Raw genomic sequence first — 27,634 nt, 5'->3', positions numbered from 1 at the left:
TTGCCAGGGCTTCCCTCTGGCCCCTTTGCCCTGGAAATACAAATAATCACACTTATTACCAAAGCCATTTAGGCAATTTGGCTGGAGGTGATTCGCGTACTCTGGTGCCTGTCCCACCTTGAATCCTAGACAGGAATATAAGGGGTGGCAGAAGCAGCGACTGCAAAGAGAGAGGTGAGTTACAACCCTCCTGCTTCCATTTTCTGCTCAATCTATTTACTGAACAAAGATGAATCTTTTCTCTGAGTCAGAAAGACAGAGAAAGAGAGAGTAATAGAGCCTATGGAAGGAAACAGTGACATTGCCTGGATACTCTCCTCAAAGAACAGCCCAACTGAGTTATTGAGTCATTTAGAAGAACTCCAAGTGTATTAAAATAAAACCAAACCCGTGTTTACTTAAATCAAGATGCAAGGAGAACTGAGGTAACCAGGTACGTCTGGCCAACACAAACGAGTCATGTTTGCATCAGTTACCTGACAAACAGGCAAATTCATGGACTGATTCAATTGCCTGAACAACTGCAATTTTTTTTTTCTCCTCCCTTTGTACATAATCACACTGTCTCTGACACCACTCCAAACTCCCTCCTTTCTACAAGATTATCTGTCCTTGTTTTAAAGATCCTTATTGTATCTATATTGAACTAGAGATTTAAAGTAGATATACTATTTTGGCCAAAATTGATCTGTCCACTGATAATCTTGATTCTCTGATCCCCAGCTTAATCAAACTGCTATTGACAGACCAGAGTTGTTTAGCATGATTTAGACACAGCCTTTGTCAGTTAGTACAGGTTTAGGCACAGCCTTTGTTGGTTAGTACACATAGAATGTAGCATTCTTGCTAGCCTTCACTCTGACAAAGGTAAGAAGGCAGGAATATTGAAAAAACTGTTATTCTTCTACAAACTCACTTTGTGTTTAGTGTTCTCACGGATCCCAAGGATCCATACTGCAAACCTTGAGGAGAGCCGGGGAAAGAGAACAGAAACCTACCAGGAGAAAATATCCCATCACCATCTTTACTTGACCATCCAACTATCTCTCTCATCTTCTTAAGTGTTATTTGCTCCATGAGGACAAACACTGGTGCAATTTCATATGTAAACCTGGAAAGGTGGTGAGAAAAAAAATGAAAATAAAGAAGTCAAACCACTTATTTGGGGAACACAGATAACTGGTTTAGTATTTGTACTTGGGTTCGAATAAAAGATGTTTAAAACCACTAAAACAATTAATTTCCTGGAAATGCACTGTCATCAATCATAAAATGTCAGAAACCAGCCTGGGTTACCGAGAGGTGGTGGAAGTACCTGCTCTGTGATTCTTCACCAACAAAATAGACTTTCATCTCAATGGAATGTCTTAGGTGTGGTCCACCGAGAGAAACAGAAGGAAAGAAAATGACTTTTCTGGGTCCCTTTCACCTCTAAGATTATAGGATGATGCAAATGCTAATTGAAAAAATGTATTCTAAATTCTATATAAATGGTTTGCAACATTAAAAAAAACTGATTGCCAACTTCACACTTGTAGAATTTATTAAACCCAGAGCCAAAGTCTATTTTTAAATTTTTTTTGGCCAAGGTAGGTGGCTTGCAGGATCTTAGTTCCCCGACCAGGGATTGAACCCGCGCCCTCAGCAGTGAAAGCGCAGAGTCCTAAACACTGGACCATCAGGGAATTCCCCAAAAGTCTATCTTTTAAAAACAGTGTAAATACCTGAAAGCTAACCATGAAGATAATTGGAAGTATTGACCTAGGTTTTAAAGATCTCAAAATAATTATCTATATGGTTTTTCTACTGATAATCCCTAAGGACCGCAATGCTTCTTTAATTCTCTGAAGTCGATATCTGTCAAGAATAATTATAAGTGATGATTTTCTAATTACCAATTACAAAAAAACAAGAAGAATGTCAACTGGCATACACAGCTAACTGTGGGCATCAAGATATTCTGGTAGGTTAGCTTTGTCTTCTAACTAACTGACTTAAAAGTAGCAAGCCATGCTCTTCTCAAAGCCATTCAAAACAGAAGCACAGTCTGGTGACTAATCATTGAAACAAAACCATGGTACCAAGGCAAAGGGCTTAAGAGAAATCAAAGAAGGTCCATCTACAGAAAATTAAACCAGAAAACAAAAAGATATTTACTGACTGTGAGACTCTTTTTCTTCTTTTTGCTTGGCCTTCTTAAGCATTAGAGTTTGTGGGCTCGGCTCGGACAATGCTCGCGGAAGGGAGATTCCTAGATTGACTCAGCCAAGTGATATGGGAAGACTTCACCCCTGGTTAGGGTGTTTAGGCTGAATGCCAATGCTGAGAATTAATGGGAATTTTTGCTGGCTTCATGATTTAGAAAAGCTATTTGCAAGGATGAAATAACAATTGTTGTACAAAGACCCAGGTGAAGATACTAAATTGTAATCATGGAGAAAAATAAAGTAATCAAATTAATCATATGGTGGTAAAAGAGGACAAAAAGATCCTGAAGGATCCTCAGGGTATATCTCTTGGTAGAAGAATTTTGTTTGCAAAAGGAATATGTCCATTTTCCTTAGGAGGACCCTTGAAATTTATGAGGAAGACCCTTGGAAATCATGTGTTCAGTTACCATCACCTCTGGAGGTCACAATCATGCTTTGGTTCTGCTCTGAGCCCCATCACCGTAGCAACCAACACTCCCTCATGTCTGATGGCCTGATAAAGGAAGAAGAAGAGAAGGATTCCTGGTTTAGCCTGTGCTGCTGAGTGTACCAAGGGGCAAACTCATGATGTGGTTCTAACCATTCTTGAACAAATGCGTTATCAACAGTGCCACTGATTGTTGGAAATGCTGGAATGGCAAAAATGTTCGCATGGTGAAGAGGTACTGGTGGCAGTGTGTGTGTTTAAGTCTCACAGTACCAAATGGGAAGGCTCTCTAGGGTAAGGCAAGGAACCAATGGAATCATACACCATAATATCAGAACCTTACCAAGGATTGGATGAAAGCTGGACCAGAGTCAATTCAGTGCAGGAACCATACACCATAATATCAGAACCTTATCAAGGATTGGATGAAAGCTGGACCAGAGTCAATTCAGTGCAGGAACCACATGGGGAAGGGAGAAAGGATGGGGTTGAAGGCCAGAGGGTTGGTCCACTTCAGGATTTGAATCCATGTAGGTCCTAGGTTTGCATGAATTAGTCTTCTTACCAGGAATATGGCTATTACTCTCAGGATCAGGAGAAAGAGTCTAGAGAATTTGATCATGAGATTATCTGATCTCATCTATTTCAGGTTCCTTATTTATGCCAGGTTCCTGATTCTGAAACCTTTCTTTCAGTTCTGTTCAACAAATATTTAATGAATGACTATTTTCTTCAAAGTGGCTTTTTACGTACTGAGGAGACAAAGATGTCATAAGACACAATTCCCAACCTTGAGGAGGAAGCTTACTAGGATGAATCCAGCATCTTGGCCTTAGCTGCATCCTATTTGACAGTCCCTGCCTGGCTCTGAAGGACCAGTTACCCCACAGCTAACACCAAGCTTATTCTGATTTGTGACCTTAGTCCTGACATCCTCTCCTGGAAGCTAGTAGATTGCCCCACGGCTGTTGATCCTCAGCCAGGCCTGTCACATGGGCTAACGTGGTGCCCCCGTTCCTGACACTTCCTCTGAACTTGCCTTCTCATCCTGGTCCGTGTTTACAACCGGGAGTCTGCCTGCACCCAAAGCCTTAGAGAAGACCTTGAAGTTCACCCTAGAGCAGTGGTTCTTAATTTAGTTGAGATCACAGACACTTTTGGGACTCCTAGGAAAGCTATGGTCCCTCTCTTCACGAAGAAAATGAGGATATGCACATCATTTTGTATACACTTGTAGGAGAGTCTCCTCTTGCAACTGGGACTCCAGGTTTGGTACCCCTTCCGTAAATGACAGATGAAAGTGGATAAAGTCAAGAGATGAAAGGTCAAATATGGATTCAGAAGAAGCTAGTTTGATGCTAAAGTCATAGTACAAGATGACATTTCAGAATCGGAGGATAAGAAACTAAACCTGCTAAAAGCTCTAGGTTGAAGCATAAGAACACAGGATTGAAAGTAAGGGTTTAAAAACAGTATGATTGTGACATTCAGGGAGTGACACTAAAGGAGAGTTTTCATATTCTGAGTAGGGTAGTGAGTCAGCCCTGTTTTAGTAGTTCAACTCACCTTCCCAGTGGGATTAATGGAGGCAAACTGATTGTTAAGCTGATTTTCTCTGATGGCAGAATCTGCTGGTTGCTAACCAGTATCAAAATTTCCCTTCCTTCATTCAATTTTATTTGGAGTTTCAGTTCATCCAGATGAAAGACTGTATTTTCTAGCCTCCCTAGGTGTGGCCATTGGATTAAGTTCTAGCTAAAGAGATGCTATGAGAAATGTCTTGTGGAGTGTCTGAGAAGGTTTCTTAGAAGGAAAGAGTGTGTTTCCCTTTTGCCCTTCCTCCTTCCCTCTTTTCTTTCTTTCCTTCCTTCCTCCTTTCTCCCTCCGCCTGCACTCCTTCCTGAGATCTGGAACACATAAATGATGGCTGGAACTCCAGCAGCTAGTTTGCACCATGAAGTAATTTTGAAGATAAGAGCCACATGCCTCAGTATGAACCAGGAAGGCACAAGGATCCTGCATCCCCGGTGACTGCCAAACCAGGAACTTCTTTAATGAGAGGAAGAAATAATTTTCTATGTTGATTCTCTAACTTGACACTCCTCTTAGATTTTATCCTCCTTATGGATGTGGTGGGTCGTCCATCTTTACCTTAAAAGATAACACACCTGAGGGGGAGCTTAGTGAGCCCCTTGGTGTCCAGAGATGATGAGAGACAGAAACAAAAGAGCTGGGAAGTTGAAGGGAGGGGTTGCAAATGGCAACAGTGACCTGTGGGTTGGCTGCCTTTCCTGGGTGTGTGCATTGTACCTTGTATACAATGGGCACTTAAGACTGGTGTCTTTTTTAGTCTTCAGAACCACTATGTAAGGTGGATACAATTATTCTTCATTTTTCTGAAGAAGAAACTGGGGTTCAGAGAAATTCAGTGAGTTGTTTCAAGATCTCACATGTAGGATGTTTCCAAGCTGGAATTCCATGTCCTTTACATCACAGCTGCTTTTCTATGACAAATGAGAATTACTTACTGCAGGCTCCTCTGTAACAACCTGCCTACTAGTATGAAATGACTGATAACCCCCATAGAAAATTTCTCCTGTGTAATTTCTATGAAAATAAAGTGCTAGATACTTGAAATCATAACCTCATAACAAAGGGCTGTGATAGATCTTGCCACTAGGATTTGTATTATCGTCAGGTGCTTGAGGGCAGGCTGTTGTTTACACCTGCTCAGTGGCCATGTTTTGGAAGAAAAGAGCTGTACATGCCATGGCCAACTACACATTGGTGATGTTTTCTTTGGATCTTCACTGAGTCCTAGCTTGGAAGATTATCATCTCAAAGCTGAATGCACAGGCGAGTGTGAAAGCATGGGCATAAATGTTCCTTCTATTCTAACCATCAGATACCTTACACTTTGCCACTTGGATTAAGATACTGGATAGTTCTTTTAGAGAGAGTATACTGAGGAATGTAGTTATTATTCTCTATTACCAGTGCCATCCAAACTCAATGAAGTACAGGTCAAAAAAATGAGTGCATCACTAATTAAATCCTACTCTGCCAAAAAAGATTCTTTTGCCATTCTTTCCCTGGCTTATTTTGAACACTGTTCCCAGCTGGAGAAGGAATTGTCACAAGGGAGCAAATTTCTGCATAAGCTCCTGACAGTGCTGCCACATTTCATGATCTTCCAGGGGAACTGGCTTAGAACAATTTCTAGATAATAGTTACTACTTCTTCAGACAATGCCTTGTCTCTAGAACTGACAGAAACTATTTCAGTATTTTAAATAACCTTTGCTATCGATCTGTTGGAATCAGATCATATTTTATAAATATCCACTGTTCAGTACAGCTGCAATTACTATGTGCCATTTAGTTGGAATGGCCTTGACCTCAGATGGTTGGACAATATTTTAGCGTTTCATGGTTGAGCTGAGGTAACGGAAGAGTAAGGGACTTTCATTTTATGGACACATACAAAAAAGAAAAAAAAAAAAAGGAGAATTTGTGAGATTTCCCTGGTTAAAGAAAAGTCTTTTAGGAGGATATGTGGTCATAAATGGTTCAACGGGGTGAATTCCTTTTATTTTCCTTGAGACTGAGCTATATATATTAGGAAATCACAGCTGAGAGGCCAACAGAATACATACTTAAAGTCACTGGGTGAATTTGGTGCCTATATTAATAAGGGTACTTGGGCCTTAATGGGTATGTACCTTTTACTCTATTTTTCTCATTTATTTTCTAAGTAGTTACATTTTATTTTTAAAGCTGTACTTTCTAATTAAAATCATTCCTTAGTGTGAGATGTTTCAGTTGAACATTACTGTTTTTTTTCAAGTTATAATTAATATATTATGATGTCTGTGCTTGCTAATATATTTTTATCTCACAAACCATAAACATAAAGACTGCAAAGGGGAGTTTTTTGTTGAGGAGATCATACAGGTGATTGTATCTTTGACCTGAATTCCTCTCAGCCCTTCAGAGCCTCAGTGATCCAACATGAACATTCTGTGAAGTGAACCTTGACTTGCAAGTAGGGAGCAGGAAAACCATTTGACTTTTCAATCAATTTAATCTTTTTTTTTTTTTTTTTTTTTTCCTGTGGTACGCGGGCCTCTCACTGTTGTGGTCCCTCCCGTTGCGGAGCACAGCCTCTGGACGCACAGGCTCAGCAGCCATGGCTCACGGGCCCAGCCGCTCTGCGGCATGTGGGATCCTCCCGGACCGGAGCACGAACCCGCGTCCCCTGCATCGGCAGGCGGACTCTCAACCACTGCGCCACCCAATTTAATCTTTTATGCCTTTTAGCACTAATGGTTTCACTTGTCACATTTGCTTTTTAAATGTTGTTGTTGTTTTAAATTAGCAAACAAAGCAAGAGGCCTTAATTAATAGAAACTTTTCTGAATGTAGTTGAGTATTTTGAGTCACAGCATTAAACAGCTTTGGAACACATACAAATCAATATATAAGTTTAAAATGCCCTTTCAGGTTCTGTGGCTGGTAGTAGATTAAGAAAAATAGAATATCTTGAACTTTAATAACTTACATTCTATCTTGACATCAAATGGAATTTCTCATTTTAAATAATACCACCCTTTCACCTAAATTCATTTTTCAAATCTACTTTACCATGAACTAAAAAGTGTACGGTTATTTTCCAAATATTTCCACAGTGACTAAAACCCATATAATTCTTATGTAGTTATTTTTAACTTATTGCAATAAACTTGTTTTATTATTTCCCTCTGGATACTTTCATAGAATGTGGTACCACTGTCTGGATACATAGAGAGTGGTAAAACATTATCTTAGCTTTGAAAGAAAAGACAGTACTTAGTAGGCTATGATGCCCCTCCATCAACTTGTAACCTGTCCTTGTCTCTAAAGATGGCACGTGTGTGTAGAAGAAACTGTGGGGTGATTACCAGAAGACTACCCAGGTATTACTTGCACACACAACCCTCCTACCGCCAGGACCTTAGAGACAGTTTCAAATAAATTTACAAGAACTTAGAAACAAACAAAGGCTTTGCCTACTCAAGTATGAAGAAAATTTCACATTCAGTAAAACAGTTATTTTGAAAGGGATATATAATTCCTTTCAAAGGAATATCACTGCATGAATTGTTTTAGAATTTTTAGTTGAACAATAAGCTGATCAAATTGGTTTGTGGCTTTATGGTCCCTTTAATTATGAAGAAAATATGACCTAAATGATATGGAGCAATATGCTTGGATGGGAAAATGGACCAAGATTATACCCCAGAACATGATCTCTTTAAATATATCATTAAGAAATATGGAGTCTTTTAACATGAAGTTTCACACTGAACTTTGAAAGCTAGAGTTATTACTTCTTATGACCATGCTCTTCTTAAACTGCATTATTCAATTTTAAAATAGTTTATCAAGTATCTACCATTAACTCAGAACTGTGATAAACCTAAAAGATTTTAAGAGAAAAGATGACTAGGGCAAACTGTAATAAAATTATTATAGAACCATTGGAATTGGACTTTTAATACAACAAGCCATACTCAGACATCATGTTTGCTTACATGGAAATAATATGTGGGACTTACATATTGGTATTGGCAGTTGATGTCAGCCATTCGCCAGCTAAACCAATGATATCCAATCCAGTGGAGAGCTGGTTGAAAAATCGAGGATGACCTAAAGAGGTAAGTAAAAGACAAGCATCAAGGCAAATCCAGATTTTTCAAGCTGTCTTCAAATCAAAAGGTCCCCTCCACTAGGCCACAGTGATGGGACCTCTATCCCAATGGTCTAATAGGGCTGCCCAAGAATACTGAAGGAAGGGCATGTTGACCTACCCTATACCAACCTTTAACATTGAAGATGTCTCCCAAACTTACATGTTTCTAAAGCATAATGCTTTTAAATAAAAAAAAATCCAATGTCATAAAACAAATAATCTGTCCAGTATCGTTGACTTCCAGATGAGCTCCTCTGTTGTATTTTTTTAAATACAAATCCGGATGTGGCGGTCCTGTTTTTCTCCATAAATATTTCAATTTTTAATTTAACACCTCAAGCTTTTATTCCCCAAATCAAGGTATGTTGATGGAGGAGGAGAGGCTGCAGGCCTCAGAAGGGGTCAGTGACTCTGTGAACCGAACCAAGCCCAGGGTAAGTGCCAGCTCTGAGGCTGATGCCGAGGAATCCCATCACTCTCTGGGCCTCTGTCAGTCAAATACGATGTCAAGCATTGGTGTGTTTTGCCCACATATAGTCAGGTGACTGTTAAACTAGATGTATTGCTGAGATGACCTGGCATCTGCTCTGTGAAACAGGGGCAGACACAGCCTCATTCACTCATTGAGTTGTTGATAGAATAATTTTTATTATTATGTAACTCAAAAGTCCTTTTCAACCTACTCTATGCTTTATCAGGCTTTGTTCTCAGCAAATTCAGGATTATTGCCAAATTTTGGTCAACTTGGCATTCACAGAAAAACTCAACCCCATACAGCAGGCTTGGCTTGGCTGTCACGAAGGCATCAATGCAATAGATTATCTAGGGGTGTGTGACAGAGAACTGGTGTTAAAAAGATGTGCTGACTGCTGTGTTTCCAGCGGAAATTGCTTTTGCCTCTGAAATAACTGTCAGAGAGCTAATGTTGGAATGTTCCTGGTCTAAGTCCCCTCTCTGAGGAAGTCTATCCTTCCCTCCTTGTGATGAGGACTCATTCAGAACATCTAGACTAGGACTTCTTATAGCAAAATATACAGATCCCTGTACCTCAAGAGTCCTCGAAAAATAATACTGATCTTTAGAAAGAATAAAAGAAGCATAAACAGTAAGCTTAGTGTAAATTCAAGGCCAGATTCCAGACATTCGTGTAGATTACTCTAAATAGCTTAAACTGGTCCATTTTGCTCTACTCGGCTCAATGCAAACAAAATCTATGAGATCTCCTACAACATAACTAATTTTGTTGACGTCCATTTAAATATAAATATGTATGTACATATATATACACATACACATGTATGTGTATATATACATACGCACACACACACAATACCCATTTGAAAACTTTTAACAACAAACATTTCATTTTAAGACAAGATTGAATGATTAAATGTAATCACACCATTTGACAATGTATCAAAATCACATTGCATAGCAGAGACAAAAGATGGACATGGACAGACAGACAGACTGACACAAATACCCTCAAACAAAAGCGAAACAGTATCTCATGGTCTATTAAAATATAAAAGGACACAAAGTCCCCCCAAACCTTACTTTCCTCTTATGGCTATAGTTTAATGTCCCCAAAATCTCATACCAGAATTTCTATCAAGCAACAAAATGACCTAGCTTAAATTTCAATTTCAACTGTCTATAGTCAACAAAAATACTAACAGATGATAGACGTGGTATTGAGCAGCACATGGCTTAGAGTCAGGTTGGAGAGAAAGAAAGAGTAATTTTTTAAAGTAAAATTTTTGAACAAATAAGCTTCAAAAAAAAAAGAGATGGAGGAAGAAATCTATTGATTAAGAGACATATTAAGCAATTGCAATGTGGGGGACTTTTGTGGATCTTGACTCAAACTGTAACAAAATAAAACATTTATGACATTCATGAGACAATTGGAAATTTGAACACTGACTGAATATGTGATATTAAAAAAATTATAAATTTTTTTTGGATGTACCAATGATAATGTGGTTTTTTCTGAGTCCTTGAGGATAAAAAATATTTATGAATGAAATAATATTATGCTGGAGATTTGCTTCCATATAGTACAGAAGAGAAGGGAGTGGGTGGGGTGTCAGGTGAAACAACACTGGAAAGAGCTGCTAATAGCTGAAGCTGGGTGTTGGGTATACAGGGTTCATTACACTATTTTATTTTTGTATAAGTTTAAAATTTCCATGATAAAAAGTTCAAAAAAGGAAAACTAAGGAAGTCAGCATGTCTACTGTGACAGGGCTGACTAGCGTTTCTCTCAGTTCTTGGAGAATGTATATACACTGGTTCCTTTTTCAGAAGTCTTTGTTAATTTGTAGGGAAATTTCCAAAGCCATCATCATCCCTCCACAGACGCTTCCCAGATCAGTATGTTTTCATTCTAAAACCCTATTCATTATTCTGGCTGTGCATTAATACTCTTAAAAAATATCTTCCACTTCCGTTGCAGAATACCTGTGGGTTTATTCTAGTGCTCCAGTAACTACATCTAAACCACAGACCAGCAACTAGGAAATGTTTTCTCCCATGAAAGCAACAGTACACTTTGCCAGGGTCAACACCCTGTGATGCAGGTTTCACATTGCCTGAAGACTATGAACTCTACAAATGCAAATATCTGCTTCTAGAAGCTGCTCTGAAGAACAGGGATGAATGGCTCCAGGCTAAGTATCTAATTGGATTCACACACTCGACTCTAGTAGGAGTCCGTGCTTCTCTGACCACGTGATACTTCAGTTTTGTAGGCGATATGAGTTGCTATTATGACAAATCCATGTATTTTTCTTTGAGGGGCAACACTATTCTGAGCTTTCATGATAAACGTACGTGGTCTCATCTCTCTGATAAAGTGTTTGTGGTGTGAACTGACAAAATAAAAAGAGTGGACCAAAGCTAGTCAAGCTAAAACATACACGGAGAATTCTGACTGTTTTTTTTCCTAGCCAAGTAACAACTTGATCTCCACCAGGAACAGATTAGCCATCTGACCAAGGTGAGATGTAACTAAATTGATGAGCACGCTTTTCTTTAAAAATCAAACACAGATTTTGTAATATAATTGAATTTTGTCCATCTTGCAGTTATTCAGGGAAGCTACACCTATATCAGTGGTGTTGGCAGACTTCAAAAGCTGTTTGGGATTCATTATTTTTAAATGCCTCTTTGGCCAGCCTCATTATTTCATTATAACCCTTGTTTTTGACATCCAATAGCCTTACTCAGTCCTATTATGACACCCTCCCCAGTCATATCTTCAAATGACTAGGAAGAGTGAGCAGGATAATAAAGGAGAGAGAAAGAAAAAAGAACAAGAGGCTACCAGTGATGGCCTCAGGGGCTCCTCTGTGGGGACAACCATGCTATGGACTGCCAATTCCTGTACATCAGTCTGTCCAAGAGCTCAGGAGAGCTGGGCTGCAGTGGGGAAAGACGGTAGGGAGAAGAAACCACTGCTTGATTCCTAGGCTTAGAAAGAGCCAGACAGAGATCCCCAAAGTCCTTGAACTTGAGGCAACTGGAGAGTAACCACTTGGCCAGGATTGCTGAGTAGAGAGAGTTCCTATAACATGGAAAGGAGGCAAGAGGGTGTCCTCCAGGGCTCCCTGTTGGAGATAGGATTTGGTGCCTCAGGATACCTGAACTCCAGAGGACGGAGTAGAATGCAAAGGGTGTGTAAGTGTGTGGCTTTTGGGCCTAGCAAGTAGAGGGTGTGGTGGGTTGAACTGTGTCCTGTAAGAGATATGTTCAAGGGTTAACCCCTGACTCCTGTGACTTTATTTGGAAATAGGGTTTTTGTGGATGTAAACAAGTTAAGATGAGGCCATATTGGATTAGGGTAGGCACTAATCCAAAGAAGAGAGAAACCTGGACACAGACTCTTGGAAAATGTCATGTGAAGATGAAGGCAAAGATTGGAGGGATGCATCTACAAGCCAAGGAATGCCAAGGAATTCCCACAACCATCAGAAGCTGGAAGAGGCAAGGATGGCTCCTTCCCAAGAGTCTTCAGAGAGAGCATGGCCCTGCAGACACCTTGATTTTGAACTTTTAGCCTCCAGAACTGTGAGATAATAAATTTCTGTTGTCTTAAGTCACCCAGTTTGTGGTAATCTGTTGTGGCAGCCCTAGGAAACTAGTACAGAAAGAAAAGGAAATGGGCCCAATTCTCCCCAGTTTCAGGGACAGGCAAGGGTCGGATTTATCAGAATGAAGTAGACGTGAAAATGGAAGTGAGAAAAGAAGTAGAGGATGGATCATTCTGCTCTCTTTAGGTGGTGAATAGCCTCAAACCAAGAATTAAAACTCTTTATACAGAACTTGACACAGCACCATGTATCTGTATCTTTTAAATCTATTTTTAAAACAATAAATAATGATGGGATTTTTGTCACTGCATCTGGTGGTTCTGAGGTCATGGAGCACTTTGCTGCCTTCCTTCACCCGGGTTTGTGTTTCTCCTTCAATATGACTTTGACATCCTGGCAATTGGCAGAGGTCTGACGCAGGGCAAGGTTGCCACTGTGTGTCCACCTGGCTCTCACCCTTACCTGTGCGGACGCCATATTTCAGGGTGTCTCTGCAGTCAACCAGGATCTGCTCCAGGGACTCAGGGTGGTCAGAGAGTTCCAGGTTGAAGCCCTCCATGCCTTCCAGCAGCTGGTGGGGGTGGTGGAAGTCCAGGACCTTGGTGGAGCGATCGAATGTCTTGCGGACGTAGTTGAGGAGTATGTCTACCACCTCCAGCAGGAACTGCACAGTTTGCTCCTCCCCGTTCTTAGCCGGAAGCAGGTCTGGTGGGGGGAAGCCCATGAGTGGTTATCACCTGACTCGTATCTGGATTTCCTCAGTCAGCTTAGAAATCCCTAACATCTGTATCATTTTTTTTTTTTTTTTTTTGCAGTACACAGGCCTCTCACTGTTGCGGCCTCTCCCACTGCAGAGCACAGGCTCCGGACGTGCAGGCTCAGCGGCCATGGCTCACGGGCCTAGCTGCTCCGCGGCATGTGGGATCCTCCCAGACTGGGGCACGAACCCGCGTCCCCTGCATCAGCAGGCGGACTCTCAACCACTGCACCACCAGGGAAGCCCCCCGTATCTTTATAGGACTGATTTTCTTCCAGGATATGCATGCATTGAGAATCTGACGTACCATCTCCCCAGAACAATGTACATCGGCGTATACACAGAAGCGCTGCATATATTCTCTGGGGGTTCACAGAGTTTCTAATAGTTAGGCTGCTCATAAATGAAATGCTTTGAGAAGCCACGAGCAGCCTGCCCCTGCAGTTATCCATTTGGGCACCTGTCAGGCGTGCGATGGACGGGGCATCTGTCTTGCTCCCCTAGTACCAGGTGTGTCTCTGTACATCTGGCTCAGATACTGGGCTTTCGGTTTGGTGTTATGATGTGCTTGATCTGTTGCTGGTGGCGGGTGAGGCTTCTGTGGGTAGAGGCTGAGGTCACACCGAAGAGGATGGTTCTTTATGTTGTCCTTAGACAGAAAACTAGAACTGGAAAGTGGGGCTCAGGAAGGTGGGAGAGGGAACTCCTGCCCCTCTCTTAACCTTACGTTTTAGGGCTTGGCCTCTGGGATGCCAGAAGGTGACTCTGGGTTCCGGCCTCTGTTAGGTAGAGTCAGGCTGGCGGGTAGCCAGGGGGGAAAGCTGTAGGGGGCCCCAAAACTGAAGTTGTCAGCCATAGCTCAAGAACAGACTGGCTGTATATGGTGCTCTGTGTCTATTCTTTTGATTATCTCTCCAAGGTTTAGTGAATCTTGTTTACTGTTCTGGTTTGGCCTCCATGGCTTGTGGGGAGTTCACGGAATGGGGAGGGGGGTGGGTGTACCTTTGAGCTGGTTGGGAAAGACTGGGAAAGCACCTCCTGAGACCGTTGTTGTAGGGGCAGCGGTAATGAGAGAAAGATCTTCAAAAGGAAAATGACCTTCAGGACAGCACTTGGTCATGAGGCCCAGCTACGCAGCTTCCCACAGGGTGATTTTGTTGTTGTGGGCACCACCCTTGGAGGATAAATGCTACGGAGGGAATAGCTGGATTTTCTTATATGAAAGATTTCTTTGGATTCTGAGATTCTATACTGTGTATTTGTCCCTGCAAGTATCTTTAGAGTTGGCTGTTTTACTAATTGCCCTCATCCAGCTTTCAAATGATGGAGACCTGGGCAATAGGGAAGGAGGGAGTATATTATATTCAAATGTTGGGAAAGCAGTTTCATGATGGTTCAGAGAGCATAATGACTTTTTTTGTAAAAGAAGCAAGATTTCAGGAAAAAGAAACTCCAATAAGCAAACCACTGGATAGCACTAGGGCTGGGGGTGGGGACTACCTCGAGCAAACAGGTTGGAGAAGTCGGTCTCTGTGCGCTGGAAGCGGCCATCTCTGTCGCTGTTTTCACAGGAAAGCAGATTCTTGGAGGACTGCCTCTCCTTGAAGGCGCTCACAAGCCTGCTCTTCTCTTCCAGGCTGTTGGTCCTTTGCAAGAAGCCTGTAGCACAAGAAGCTGGGTCAGAGGAAGGGCACCAAACTCCCAGCCTCGGAGGGTCAGCTGCTGGCCCAGGTCGACTCTCCAAGCAGGGTTCTCACTTTTCCTGAATAGAAGCTGAGTGTCTGTTTCATATGTAAGGGCTCTGGCACTGCTCGCCTCCAGGCGGGGAGGGGGCAGCGCCAAGTGTCATCAGTGGCACAGACCCAGTCATGCAAGAGAGAAAAGCAGTAAGTGAAGCCCATTCTCCTCTCTGAACATGACAGTGAACGCAGAATTAAGTCAATTGGACAGCTTCCACTCCAGTAACCAGCCCCAGGATGGGGTTTTAAGGGAAGGGACACAAACGGAGAGGATGCTGCCAGCTCTGGGTTTATGGGCTGTGCAACCAGAGGGAGGAGGGGGTGAGGACCAGAACTGAGGATTGGGGAAGGTGCTTTCCTTGGACACCAGGTAAATGCTACCAGGGTTGAATGTAAGTTTAATTTTTCTGAACCAAAACTGAAGGGCAGCTTTCCCTGTACCACCCCCTCTCCTTAAATAAAGGTATTGGGGAAAGAGACAAGAAAGACTAAAATTTTATGTGTGGTGACATTTAATTCCATAAATACTTATTGAGCACCTATTGTGGAAAAGGACTTTACTAAGCATTTAGGACCAGGGACAGATAAAGATAAATGAGACAGATTCTCTCTTCTCCAGGAGCTTGCAGACTGGCAGGTGGTGACCAACAATGTAATAAAGCTAGACAGCCATCCAAGAGCTCCACAGAGATGAACTCTGAGCCCAGGGAGTCAAAGCACCTCCCCCCTGCCCCTCAGAAGGACTGGAAATCTCTCCTGCCTGAGGCAAGCAGTGCAAACACTACCAGTGGCAAAAACCCAGAAGCAGGCTGAGCTGAAAGGGCTGAGGCTCTGCCAACCAGGAGCACACTTCCTCTCTCAGCACCTCCACCTGTCCCTTCTGGGGCTCGGGACCTGCAGACCCGCTACTTCTCTCAGCATCTTCTCCAATTCAGCCTCAATCTTAGTCTGCAATGCAACACCCTGAAAAGAGGAAGAAAGTTCTAAGCTTCTTGGTGACCCCAAAGCTGTATTTGTAGATACCAAGATCCTTGGGGAGTCACATACGTCACAAGGCAGGCTTGGAGGAAAGTCCCCGGAGGTTCCACGAGAGGCAAGTGAATCTGGGGAATTCAGCTTTACTTCCCCAGGACTGCAATTCAGTGGTGAGGGGTAAAGGAACGAAGGATGCAGGCGGAAAGTTGCAGTGATTAGAATCCTCCCCCACACAGAAGCAGGGTCTATTTTTGGAGGGAAGAATAGGAAGGCAGAGGCCTTTCATTGTTCCCAGCACCTTTAAAACTTATCACTAAAGCTCTAAAGGACATCAGAAGGGGAGAAATACACTATAATAGAGCTCCACACTTGGATATAAAGATGCGGGGGGTGCATCCTCCCCTTCATCTCTGCTCCTACTTTCTGAATTCCTCCTCCAAATCCCCAGAGTCCAAAATGAGAAGCTAGCACTCATTTGCCAGAGGGACGCAGTATCACCTGGCTCCTGAGTGAGACTGCCCCCCCTACACCTAAACAGGCAGCAGTGGAATTTGTTTCAGGCAGGCTGAAAAGACCAAGTCCACGTGCCCTAATGGAGGTGAGGTCCTGCCTAGCTGAACTCCTGCTCTTTAGGTCTCTGACCTCTGGTTGGTTCTGACTCACTCCCTGGGAAAGTCTCTGCCTTGAAACCCCTTAGCAACTCCTTTCCTAGGTGGGAAAGGACCTAGGACCTGCATTTGGGCTTTGGATATTATCTCCAAAGGAGTTCTTCTCACAGGCATTCCCAGAGGTGTCCTGATAGGAATGAAAGATGACAATTACGACACTTTAAACCTGCATCCCGTTCCTGGACCACACGTCCTGGAGTACACAAGGAATTAGTGTTTTCTATACATCTTATAATTATCCTATGCAAAGCACACTTATATTGCATTATAATTTGTGTTAAAACTCATTAATTTGCTAATATAAACATTTAATGGATATTATTTTTGGAATATCACTTTTTTGGAAGGTATTTGTTTTTTTTAAATATTGGGAGCCTCAAAAATAAGGTCAAGGGGCTTCCCTGGTGGCACAGTGTTTGAGAGTCCGCCTGCCAACGCAGGGGACACGGGTTCGTGCCCCAGTCCGGGAAGATCCCACATGCTGCGGAGTGGCTGGGCCCGTGAGCCATGGCTGCTGAGCCTGCACGTCCGGAGCCTGTGCTCCGCAATGGGAGAGGCCACCACAGTGAGAGGCCCGCATACCGCAAAAAAAAAAAAAAAAAAAAACACACGCACACACACACAAAAAGGTCAAGGACCCGGGTCTCTCTGGGCTCTGAGAGGCTCTGGAAGTTCGTATGCTTCTCCAAGGATAATGAGGTGGTGGATGACATTGAGGTCAGTGCTTTGATGACCTCCCGGGCTAGCAAGGGGTCCTGGAAGCAGAGGTCCCTGAGACTAAAGCAGACTGTACTCCCTTTTGCTCTGTATCTCAGCTATAAGGACCTAGTTTACAGTAACTTAGCTGAACATTCTTAAGAGGCACAGAGGCAAGCAGAGGGGAGCCGAAGCTGCCGTAAGCCTCGGCCCAGTAGTAGCACCCTGGCTAGCTTCCACCTGTGAGCCGAGGGGCGGTCCTGCTGCTGGTATTCACAGCTGCCCCCAAACTCAAAGGCCTAATCAGCTCCTCAAGGAGGGGGGAGGTGTGAAGAACTAGAGCACCTGGTTCAAGCTGGTTGTTTCCAAGTGGGCTTTCAAACTGAACCTGGCATAAGGGTACCTGGCCAAGGGGGCAAGTGAGGCCTGAAGCCCAACCCCCTTGCTGTCTCTCACCAAGCTGTAGCATGGAGTTGCATCTCCCTAGAGGAAGGGGCTCTTTTCTTGATTCTTCTAGGCTATAAGTACCCTGCCAGATCTCTCCCCCACCTCAAACGTTTTTTTTTCAATTTCAAGAGAAGCCATAATAAATACAGAATATTTGAAATGTATGTTTAAAAGTTGGTGACTGACACAAAATTAAACACACACACCAACACACACACTGCATGGGCTAAATAAAACAGCTCAGGGGCTGAAACTGGCAGCCAGTCTGGGACCTCTGAATACAGAAGTGATTGAGGCCCAAGGACACACTAGGAAGTTAGCAGAGCCAGAGCCAAAACTTAGGGCTCCCTACATCTCCTTCGATTCAGGTCATGCTATCATGCCTGTAGCCACTCGGCTCTCTACCTCTTGGCAAGACCCTGGGTTTCTTCTGGCTGACTGCTTTCCCACGGGATTCTGCCTCCGGAGCTAAGGGTTCCACTGGTGAGACCAGGGGCCTTCCTTGCAGCTTTGACTTCCTGGCGGGGGGGATCCAGGAGAGGGGGTAGGAGAGGGTGTGGGGTGGAATCTTGGCAAGGGCAATGGATGGATCCCCCAGGGCAATGGATCTGGAAGTGAGAAGATGACCATTAGTCCCTCAACTCTCTTAAGGTGAAAGGTCAAACCAACCTGGAGAGTGTCAGGTCAAGAGAGCATCTTTCAAGCCCCTGAAGGTCTGGGATGAAGGGAGAGGGGGAATCTGTGTGTGGAGGAGAGGAGGGGTCTGTGGTTTCAAGTCAAAACCAAAGACTGAACTTTGCCTCCGGTAACTAGACTAAAATGGAAAGCCAGAGTTGGCGCAAAGTATGGAAAACAAATTCTCCTGTTGTTTTGTTTCCTTTCAGAATCAAACCTATTGTAAATCCTCCTAACCTGTGGCCCCCAAAGCATGTGTATTAGCAGAAGGCATTTTCCCCTCAACACACTACCAGCCCTCTCCTGTCACAGGGGTTTCAACTTTCCTGAAATTAATGTTGGGGAGGTGGGTAAAAACAGAGAAGAAACTCCCTGAGGATGGTAGCCCCCAAATGCCCAAGAGCTCACCCTCAGGGGAAGCTGATGCAAACCTCTATCCCCCAATTCCCATACCCCTGTGCCCGGTCATCTATTCCCGGACCCAGGGATGCTCCTGCCCCTTTACCTTTTCGGGTCACTTCGGGTGTGTCCCCGAAGCGGCGTTTAGACCTTCTCTTCTCCCCAGACCCTGAGGGTCTGCAGTCGGGGCAGCAGGGGGCACCGCCCAGGGCTGAGGCCGGGAAGCGGGGATGGGGATGGATGAAGGCCGCTGGCTTGGCAGGCCTAGGACCGCGAGGAAAGCAGCCCTCACCCCAAGCCTCCCCCCACCCTGTCCTCGACCATAGCGGGCGCCCAGGGCTCGCTCAGTTCTGCTTGCCCGGCTGCATGACAATGACGGCTGCTGAAGCCGAGCGCCGCGGCCGCCGAAGGGACCTGGCGCGAAACGGGCCATTAAGCCGGGAATGGCGGCGGGGAGAAGGGGGCTATTTATAGAACAAAGCTCGGCTGCCGCCAGCTGCCCCCGCTCGGGGACGCGGCCCAGGCCTCGCCCCGCGGGCCTCGCATGCTGGGGAGAGGGCCAAACCCCGGGGCCTCCCCGCCGCAGGGCTGGGCTTTCCCTGCAAAACGGCTAGGTCCTGGAGTCGAGCAACCCTTCCTCACCGTAAAGCTGCTTCTGGGATCGAGGGGACAGAGCCCCAGAAACGCAGGGAGGGCGCCGCGCCGCCAGGCGGGTAAGGGAGGGTGACTCTCAAAAGCTGCTAAGTAACTCCTCTCGCTCAGGCCACAAACTCTTGCCTCCCTGGGGCCCGGGATGCAGGGCAGCTGCGAAGATCAGGCCCGGAGACCACCGGCTCGCCGGCCCACTCTCGGGAGCTCCCGGGGCTGGGTGGGCGTGCCTACGCCTGCGCCGCCACTATCTCCAGCGCGCAGCAGCTGACGGATGGCCTTTTAATAAGCCCCTCGTTAATCTTACCCCGCCTCTCCACCCCCTGACCGGGGACGTCCGTATTATCTGGCCCGATAAGGCTAGAAATTTTAGACGGTGAAATGTAGCAAGGAAAGCAAGTTCCCATTGTTCAGCCGGAGCCACTCAGCTGTGTCCCTTCGAACAAATCTCCCTTTTTCCTTAAAAAAAACAAAAAACAAAAAAACCCCTTGGGCGTTTTCATCTTAGATCCTGACGTCTCCGGAGAGCAGTTCTTTCTCCCGTCCAGCTCCCAGATCTATTTTCCTTCCTCTCTATCGTGCCCGATACCCCCTTTCCGTCTTGCGGCCCCACGCCCCCTCTGCCCCCTTTCCCTTCCCTCCTCTCCTTCAAGGGCAAGCTCCGCAAACCCTCTAGCTTGCACCGCCCGCACCTCCTCCAGGCAGGCCACCGAGGGCTGCAGGCAATCCTTTCTCTTGGCCTCCAAGGCCTCAAAGAACAAAATCCGAATCCGTTTTGACATCTCGGGCAAAAATATCCAGCAGAGGAAGCCACTTTCAACGCGCGATGGTGGCAAGGGAAGGAATACGACGTGACAGCTACCGTCTAAGGCGGATGTCTCGCCTTGGGCCTGCTCTCCAGTAAACCCGGACCTTTTTATGCCGCCTTCGCGTCGCGTAGGCAGAGCGCATGGGTCAGAACAGCCAAAAGCGCCGGGCAACATGAGCGGGGCTGTAGAGCGGGGGCGCTGTGCTCGCGCCCAGCTAGGGGAGCCCAGAGGTCTCAAGTAGCCCAGTGCCCCCCTTCGGAAAAGTTCCCTCGGGGGCACGTCAGGAGAGGGCAGAGGAAGGTCAAGGCCAGTAGAGGAGCGTCTGCCGGGCGTAGGGGCTGTAGACACTGTAGACACTAGAAAACAGACCCAAGAGCCAGGATTCCCTTCCGCTTACGTCCCACTCTCCCAAACCCGCAAAGCCCGCTCGCCTCGCAGCCCCTTTGGGGCCCCAGCCGGCCCTTTCACTTACCACAGATCTTCAGCCCCAGTTTTCTGGTGCATCCATGGGCCACTCCGCACCAGGTGTCATACGCTAGAAACCAAGAGACGTGCGATCAGTGAGGCTCGGACAGTCCGGCAGCCGGTCGAGGGCGAAGGTTGTCTGTCTGGGGAGGGCAGGGGCAGGTCTTCGCCAGTGTGCCTCACTAAAAAGCTCTTTCCTGAAAGGAGCTAAGAGCCAGATCTTTGGGCCGACGGGGAGACTCATGCCCCCCGAGACCCCACCACAGTCCCTTCCTGCTGCGACCTCAGGTACAGAACAGTGTCTCTGAGAGGCCACGCACTCAGCGCCCTGCCCGGCCTCCCAGCGACCACGATGGGGGTAGCCGCCAGGGGTAGCCGCCAAGGCGGGGTCGGAGTGGGGCAGGGCTGACCGCAGGTGCAAAGGGCCAGGCCCAGCTCCTCGAGTTGCCCAACACACACCCGCAGGCCCTGTCCCTTGGTCTCCGCCCAGCAGACTCGAAGGGCGACCACAGCGGCTGGGAAAGGGAACACAGAGACATCTGGGACCAACACGTCTCATAATTTCTTGGCGGGTCTCCAGCCGAGTGGCAGCTTAAAATAAACTGGCATGAAATGGGGTCGCGGAAGAGTTCAAGAATTAATTGGGTGAAAAATAGTATTTGACTAAATGGTCGGGCTGGCATGGCCGCTCTTCAGTGGGACTGGGGAGTCGGCAAGACAATAGTGCGCCTCGGGTCTCACCCCCTGCCCCCTCTTCCCAACCTGCCCCTCATTAACCCTTCCCTCGGACGTCTCGCATCTGGAGCAGGCGAAGGCGAAGGGAATCAAGACACTTTTTCTCCAGGTCTGAATCGCGGATTCAGGCGCTGCCGTGTTCTCAAACTCCTCGGTGTCTATCCTGCCCTCGGGTTCAACTTCCAGCCAGAAGCACGGGGGTGCCTGCAGAGCCTGCATGCGAGCCGGTGTAGTGGGCCTAGCCTGAAATTCCCCTCTGATTCCTCATAGCAAGGCGCCTCCAATCACTCCCATCCCCCACCCATCCAGGCCTGTGCCTTCAGCCGGGCGCGAGTGTTTGCTGCGATAAGGAGAGTGACATCCATTAAACCCGAGGCACAACAGAGCCCCAGCGGGGAGAAGAACTAGCCCGACGTCAATGAGAGAGCGTGGCACACATGGAGTTCCTGCAACAGACAGTAGTAAATCGGTGCGAAAGCTAAACCCTAATAAAAATGCCTGGCAGGTAAAGAGCTATTTTCATCCGATAGAGTGCTTTCATTTTAAACGCCATCTCACCCAATCCCATAACCCTATGAAGCAAGAAGAGTGTTAATCTAAGACTCACTTTACAAATAAAAACACTGAAGCTCAGAGAGGCTAGGAGAGTTTTCCAAGGTCACTCAGCTGTGGCGTTCGAGTTCAGACCCATGGCACTGCCTTTTAGAGCTGGGGATTGCAGTGAAAGAAAGGGAAAGAGAGATGGGAAGAGGAAGTGAGAGAGATCCTTTGACGTAGCCAGAGTAGGGAAGACCGAGTGGCTGAGAACAAGGAGGAGGCGTCGCCGGAGCAAAAGGTCGAGTAAGGTTGTGCGAATTGAGCAACGCCACCTCCCAGGAGGCCCCGGCGGGGCAGAGAAGCAGAGCCAGCTGGGCGGGCGAGGATGTGTCTGCAAGGGAGGGCCAGGATGGGTGGAGAGCCAGGCGTGCGCACACAGCCGAGAATGCTCACGGCGGCTGGGCTGTCGGGGCCGGCGGCGGCGTTCTCAGGACAGGTGCTGCAGGCTCTTCCTGGACCCAGTTCTCGGCTATCTTCCCTCCGCCCTGGCGAATTCCGGGCACGCCCAGCCAAGAGCGAGCTCGGGTCAGCTCCTCTGCTGGGTCTTGGACCCGCGGTTGGGCACATGGGCTCCGCTGCTGGCTGCCTCTGGGAAGTAGGGGCGCAGGACTCGAGGGTGGGTGAACACAACGGCCGCCCACCCCTGCCAGACAGCAAAGACAGGGGCAGGAAATGTGGAGAGAACTGGAAAAGAAATCCATCAGGGCCAGAGCAACAGACAAAGGCGCGCAGGCCTCCCGTTTCTCTTGGCCTGTTCCGGCCAGCTCTGGTAGCCAGTGCCCGGCTCTCGCGCCACCAAGGCTGGCGGCTCTCCTGAGCCCCTCTTTGTTGTGTGGGTAATTGTCGCTTGCCTGGGGGGCGGGGAGAGGGAGCTGCAAAGGGAACTGGAACGCCGCCTAAGAATTTAAGAGAAGGCCTCCAGCCGGGAAGCCAAGGGCAGCACCTAGGGGTTGGATAGAGGGCTTACCCGATACGCCCCCGCGCCAACCTTCGTTGATGGGAACAATTGATGTTTTCTCAAGCTTATAGAAAGTGCTATAAAAGCGAAGCAATGAGCCCTCCTTCTAACCACAATGCCATCCCTAAACCCTTTTATATAGAAATTCTGGGGCCGTTACTATCTGGAGCTCATGGATTTGGAGGAAGCGCATTTCCATCCAAAGTGGAAAAAGGAAAACAATTCCCTCATCTCCATGCCTCTACAAAGATGTTGGAAATCAATCCGAATTAAAGCCAGATTCTGGAAATGGGTTGAGGAGTCGCACGGAGCTAGGGGTGGGGAAGCATACATCTCCCCACCCGCTTTTATCTGGTTCCCCTTTTCTTACTCTCTCTTCGAGAGGTGTTCATTGCTGACAGGTCTCCTGCCCCGGAGAAAAGAGAGGGCTGCTCTCTCCTCCCACCCTGGCAAACCTTCTGGACTCCTCCTGGTTCACCACTTCTTGCCACTCAGGATGCTGCCCGCTTTTTTTTTTTTTTTTTGTCTCTGAAATGTAATTAATTGTCTAAAATGTCGAGGCTTAATCTCAAACCATTTTATGCTCCTTTCTCGCCCTTGGCTTCTTCCTCGCTCGTCAATAGCTCGACGCAAATTTGGAGCAATTAGGGACCCCGAGTTTTCTAAAAGCTGCAATTAACGTCGAAATTTCCGCTGATTATAGACTTCGAGCACAACGCAGGGGTAAAGGAGCGGGGGAGGGGTCAGATCTCGGCTCAACGAAAGCCGAAGACAGAAAACTCTCTATTCCCGCTGAGACTCCCAGCTCCTCACACCAACCCTTGCGCTGACCCCCGTCGTCCCACCTAGCAAAGAAACCACACACAGCACAACAAAAACAACCCTCTCGCCGCGCGTCCTTCCCCCGCAGAGAAGCCACCAAGGATCGCCGCCGCTCCGACTCTGCGTGGTTCCCACTGCCTTAGCGCCCTGGAATCGCCTAGCATCCCTGGCAGTCGAACGACCTTTGGTCGGGACCTGGGTCAGGGCCCCATATCTTTCTAGCCTCCATCATCTCCGCGCTCCCCCTTCCCTTTCCGCCAGCGCAGCCTCCTCACGTCCCAGCGCCCCCATCTTCCCCGCAGTCCATTTGATAGGAAACTGGAGCAGGACCTACTTGTGGGGCGCAGGTTGGTAGTATTGGGGTCCGCTCCCGCGTTCGAGGAGGTTGCGGACGAAGAAGGGGTCGAAGACGCCATCTGCTCGGTTGTCCCCGGTCCTCTGCTGTCCGGGGTCCTCGGCCGGCCGGGCTTAGGAACAGGCTGCAAAGAGAAGCGAGAGCTGTACGGGGAGGGACTCAGGGGTCCGGAGCGCGGGAGGCGATTGAGCGGTCGGGGGCGCAGACGCTCCCGCTGAAGTCCGGGCTCGGGAGAGAGAGGCTAGAGGAACGGCAGCCAGCGGGCTGGGTCGGGGTGCGCCGGGCTGGGGACGGGGGCGGGGAGGGGAAGAGACGTGCGCGCGAGCTGGGGACTCGGGCGCCCGCAACGTAGCCCGGGGCGGCTCTCCAGTCTGGCGGCGCGGCGGGGCGACCTGGAGCGCAGCGCTGAGACTTAGAGGAGCCCAAGGCCAGGGCAGGTCGCGCGGGTGCGGGGGACTGGGCTAGGAGGGCTAGGGAGGCTCAGTGCGCGGTTTTCCAGCCCAGCCGCGACAAGCACTATTGGGCTCTCAGCAGCCGGCGGGCGGGCGGGCAGGCGGGTGGGGGGGGGGGTGGGAGGAGGGCGCACGGGGAGGGCACGTCTGGTTCGGTGTCTGGTTCCCCTTGTTGTGTCTGGCTGATTCCCTGGAAAGAAGGAGGCTAACTGCTCCGGGGACCGGGGACTTTGGTGAGACAAGGTGAGAGAGAAAAAAGGGTCCGTGTCTTTACGTTCTCCCTCGGACTTGGCTGGGGTAGAAATACAGTCACCTTGTAGTCCAGACAGCCAGAAAGCAGCGAGTCGGAACCTCGTTTGTCTCCCTCTTGCCCCACCCTCTTTGAGTCATCTCGAAGCCAAGAACGGGGCTCCATCCTTGTTTCTGTATTTCCTCTCCACCTAACTCTCTGAGGTCCCCGGATTTCTCGCTGTACAGACCCGGAGAGGGTGAGAGAGGCAAGAAAGGGGAACGACACCGGGGAAACGAACTTGCGCCCAGCGCGCGGGAGCCGGCAAACAAGGATAGGTGCGCGGCGCCCCTGTTCCGCGCTAGGCGCTGGTGCGATGGCTTCCGAAGGCCAGAGGACAGAGAGTGCGGGCGAATCTGGGTACATCTCAGAGCCTGCAGAGTAGCGCCCGCCGGCCACGGCTCCACACCCTGCATAGGACTCCGCATCTCCGCGCGCGCACTCGCACAGCAGAGCAGGCAGCGGGGAGGCCGGGGCTTCTGGGGAAGTAACAGGTTACCGCTCTGAGTCGCGCCTTCGGCTGCTGCTGGCCAGGAGCCCATTGGTGAGACCGGCGCTCGCAGCCGGGTAGCGAAGGGGAAAATCGCTCTCGCTCCACTTCTGCGCGAGCCTCAGCCTCTGTGCGTCCCCGAGGCATGAATCTCGCTGATGGGGATAGGATGATTGCGAAGGCTGAGGTCTCTGCGCCGCGCAGGAACTGAGAGCCAGGACTGGGGCGGGCGGGACGCACTCGGCTCGGGAGGGTAGATGGCAGACACTGGGGTGGGGATTGGTCAAAAAACCGCGGGTGAAGAGGACCCAGCTAACAGTCGCGGCTGGGCACTGGGAAGGTACGCGCGGCCGCGCGCTTACCCACCTAGGTTGGGAGACAGCAAGCCGGGCGCTCCGGTCGCTCTTCTGCGTAGCGCCCAGCAATCCGCCCGGCTCGGCCCGGCTCTGCCACAGGCGTAATCCGCCCGGCGTCACCTCCAGCTGCCGCGTCTGTTTCGCTAGCACCGTCCCGCACGGGAGCTCCAGGAAGAGAAGAGAGCAATCCGAAGAGGCGGCTTCTTGGCTTCGGGGGAGGCGGAGGCGGAGTGGGGAGGCGGGGACCGGCTCAGCAGGGGAATCACGAGGCCGCTGCTTGCGGGGGCAGCTCGGCAAAGCGGTGGGGCTCCTTGCAGGTGCCTGACCGCCTCTGGAGCTTTATAGGGCGATTATAAATCCAGATCACGGGTTTGCGCCCGGGGGAAAAAAAAAAAAGGAAGAGAAAAAGCAAGAAAGCAAGCAAGCAAGCAAGAAAGAAAGAGGAAGAAAGAAAAAGAAAGAGCTCTATGAGTAATCCAGACCGTACTCAACACGCTCTATTTTTTGAAATAGGCAGAGTGTCGGGTAAGGCGAGGCAAGAGAGAATTTCTATGAAGAATTCTGCCTCGCTGAGCGCTTCTCCCTTTCTTCTCCCCCACTACCATATCGTCGAGAAGACAAGAGCAGTGGCTTTGCCTCAATTGCTCTCCCCGCGGTTCCTCCAGCTCTACAACCCCACGATGCCTCCTTGAGCGAAACCGCGTTCTGGGTCGTGTCCTTGCTGCCTCTCTACTGAGCCAGGATTGTCGTGCAAGCAAAGGAGGCAGAGATGAGGGGGGAACACTCAGACCCTAGAGGACTCCATCTCCTTTCACTTCAGTTTCCTCATCCAGCTCAGAGCCTCCCCAAGTACTTCATCTGAGCACAGCTACCCACTGCCTCCGCAGAGAAAGGGTCCGATTTCCAACCCACTGTGCGCTCCCTCCTAGCTTTGGTTCCCTTGGTGATGGGGAAAGGAGTCCTCCTGATTGATCATATCTGAAGGTTAATAACACGCACGAGTGCCGCTCCACACACAAGGGGAACCCGAGCATAGAGGTGTCCTGGGGGTAGGGTGGGGGGAGCGGACCGGCCCTCTCTGCCTAGGCCCACTCCCCTCCACTCCCGCTTCGATTTCATGCTTTTAAAGGGTTCTCCTTTTGCAATATTTAAACGTATTTAACGAACTGCCTCGTTCGGAAAGCCCCTCACGGTAAAAAGACGTTCACGGAAAAATTTCCACCAGATGGCGCCAGGCGGCCAGAGACCGAGAGGCCCTATGCCGGCCGGTTCTTGTCTCCTGCGCCAGAGTCAACGGCTAGACCCGCTGGCTGGGCTGTTTATTCTCTGGCCTTTTCAAGCCATCCCTCAGGTACCCTTGTCTCTAATTTATGTTCTCCTCTTTCCTCTACCTCAGTTTCTTTTTATTGAGGGCAAAACAAAGTTGATCTTTGGGTCTGGGTGACACTGTGTAACCAGTGATTCCTTTACTCGTTTTCACAGTGATTTTTTTTTTTTTTTTTTCCTTTCCCTGTTGCGGTGCAGCAGGCAGGGGTTATATATGGACACGTCTGCGGCCTTGCTGGCCCACCGGAGTCCCGTCCCCTCTCTCTGAATGTCTTATTACCTTTCACCACGACACAGTGGGAATGCCGAAAATCTTACAAAGCACTGAATATTCCATAAGGGAGATCGAAGATTCAGCCCTGAGAAGATGGAGTTCGATTAGTAACAGGGATCTCGTTGTGAGGTTTGAAATAACCGCGTTGCCCTTGATACTAAAGGAAATACTGTTGCCCTCTCATCCATCTTACAGTAAGAACTCGGGCACTTTTTAAGGACGGAAAAGCATCCCGAACGGC

The 27,634-nt window shown here is 48.1% G+C and overlaps 1 protein-coding gene across 2 annotated transcripts in view; it reads right to left on the bottom strand.

The window, feature by feature from the left end:
* The window catches only part of GAD1 (glutamate decarboxylase 1), a 44,784-nt gene that overhangs the window by 15,025 nt on the left and 2,125 nt on the right, over positions 1–27,634 (bottom strand). The window contains exons 2-8 of one of the 2 annotated variants that reach the window (XM_067026272.1): positions 25,804–26,130; positions 24,186–24,330; positions 20,747–20,809; positions 14,719–14,877; positions 12,924–13,166; positions 8,234–8,324; positions 999–1,111 (exon numbers count right to left, since the gene is read on the bottom strand). In XM_067026272.1, coding sequence (XP_066882373.1) covers positions 999–1,111; positions 8,234–8,324; positions 12,924–13,166; positions 14,719–14,877; positions 20,747–20,809; positions 24,186–24,267 — 751 coding nt within the window. In that variant the 5' untranslated portion in view covers positions 24,268–24,330; positions 25,804–26,130. Of the gene's footprint in view, positions 1–998; positions 1,112–8,233; positions 8,325–12,923; positions 13,167–14,718; positions 14,878–20,746; positions 20,810–24,185; positions 24,331–25,803; positions 26,668–27,634 lie in introns of those variants that run through there. The other variant, XM_059053523.2, reaches the window with a different exon arrangement.

Source organism: Kogia breviceps, chromosome 2 (genome assembly GCF_026419965.1).
Source record: "Kogia breviceps isolate mKogBre1 chromosome 2, mKogBre1 haplotype 1, whole genome shotgun sequence".
Lineage (NCBI taxonomy): Eukaryota > Metazoa > Chordata > Mammalia > Artiodactyla > Physeteridae > Kogia > Kogia breviceps.
This window is presented reverse-complemented; position numbering and strand designations above follow the sequence as displayed.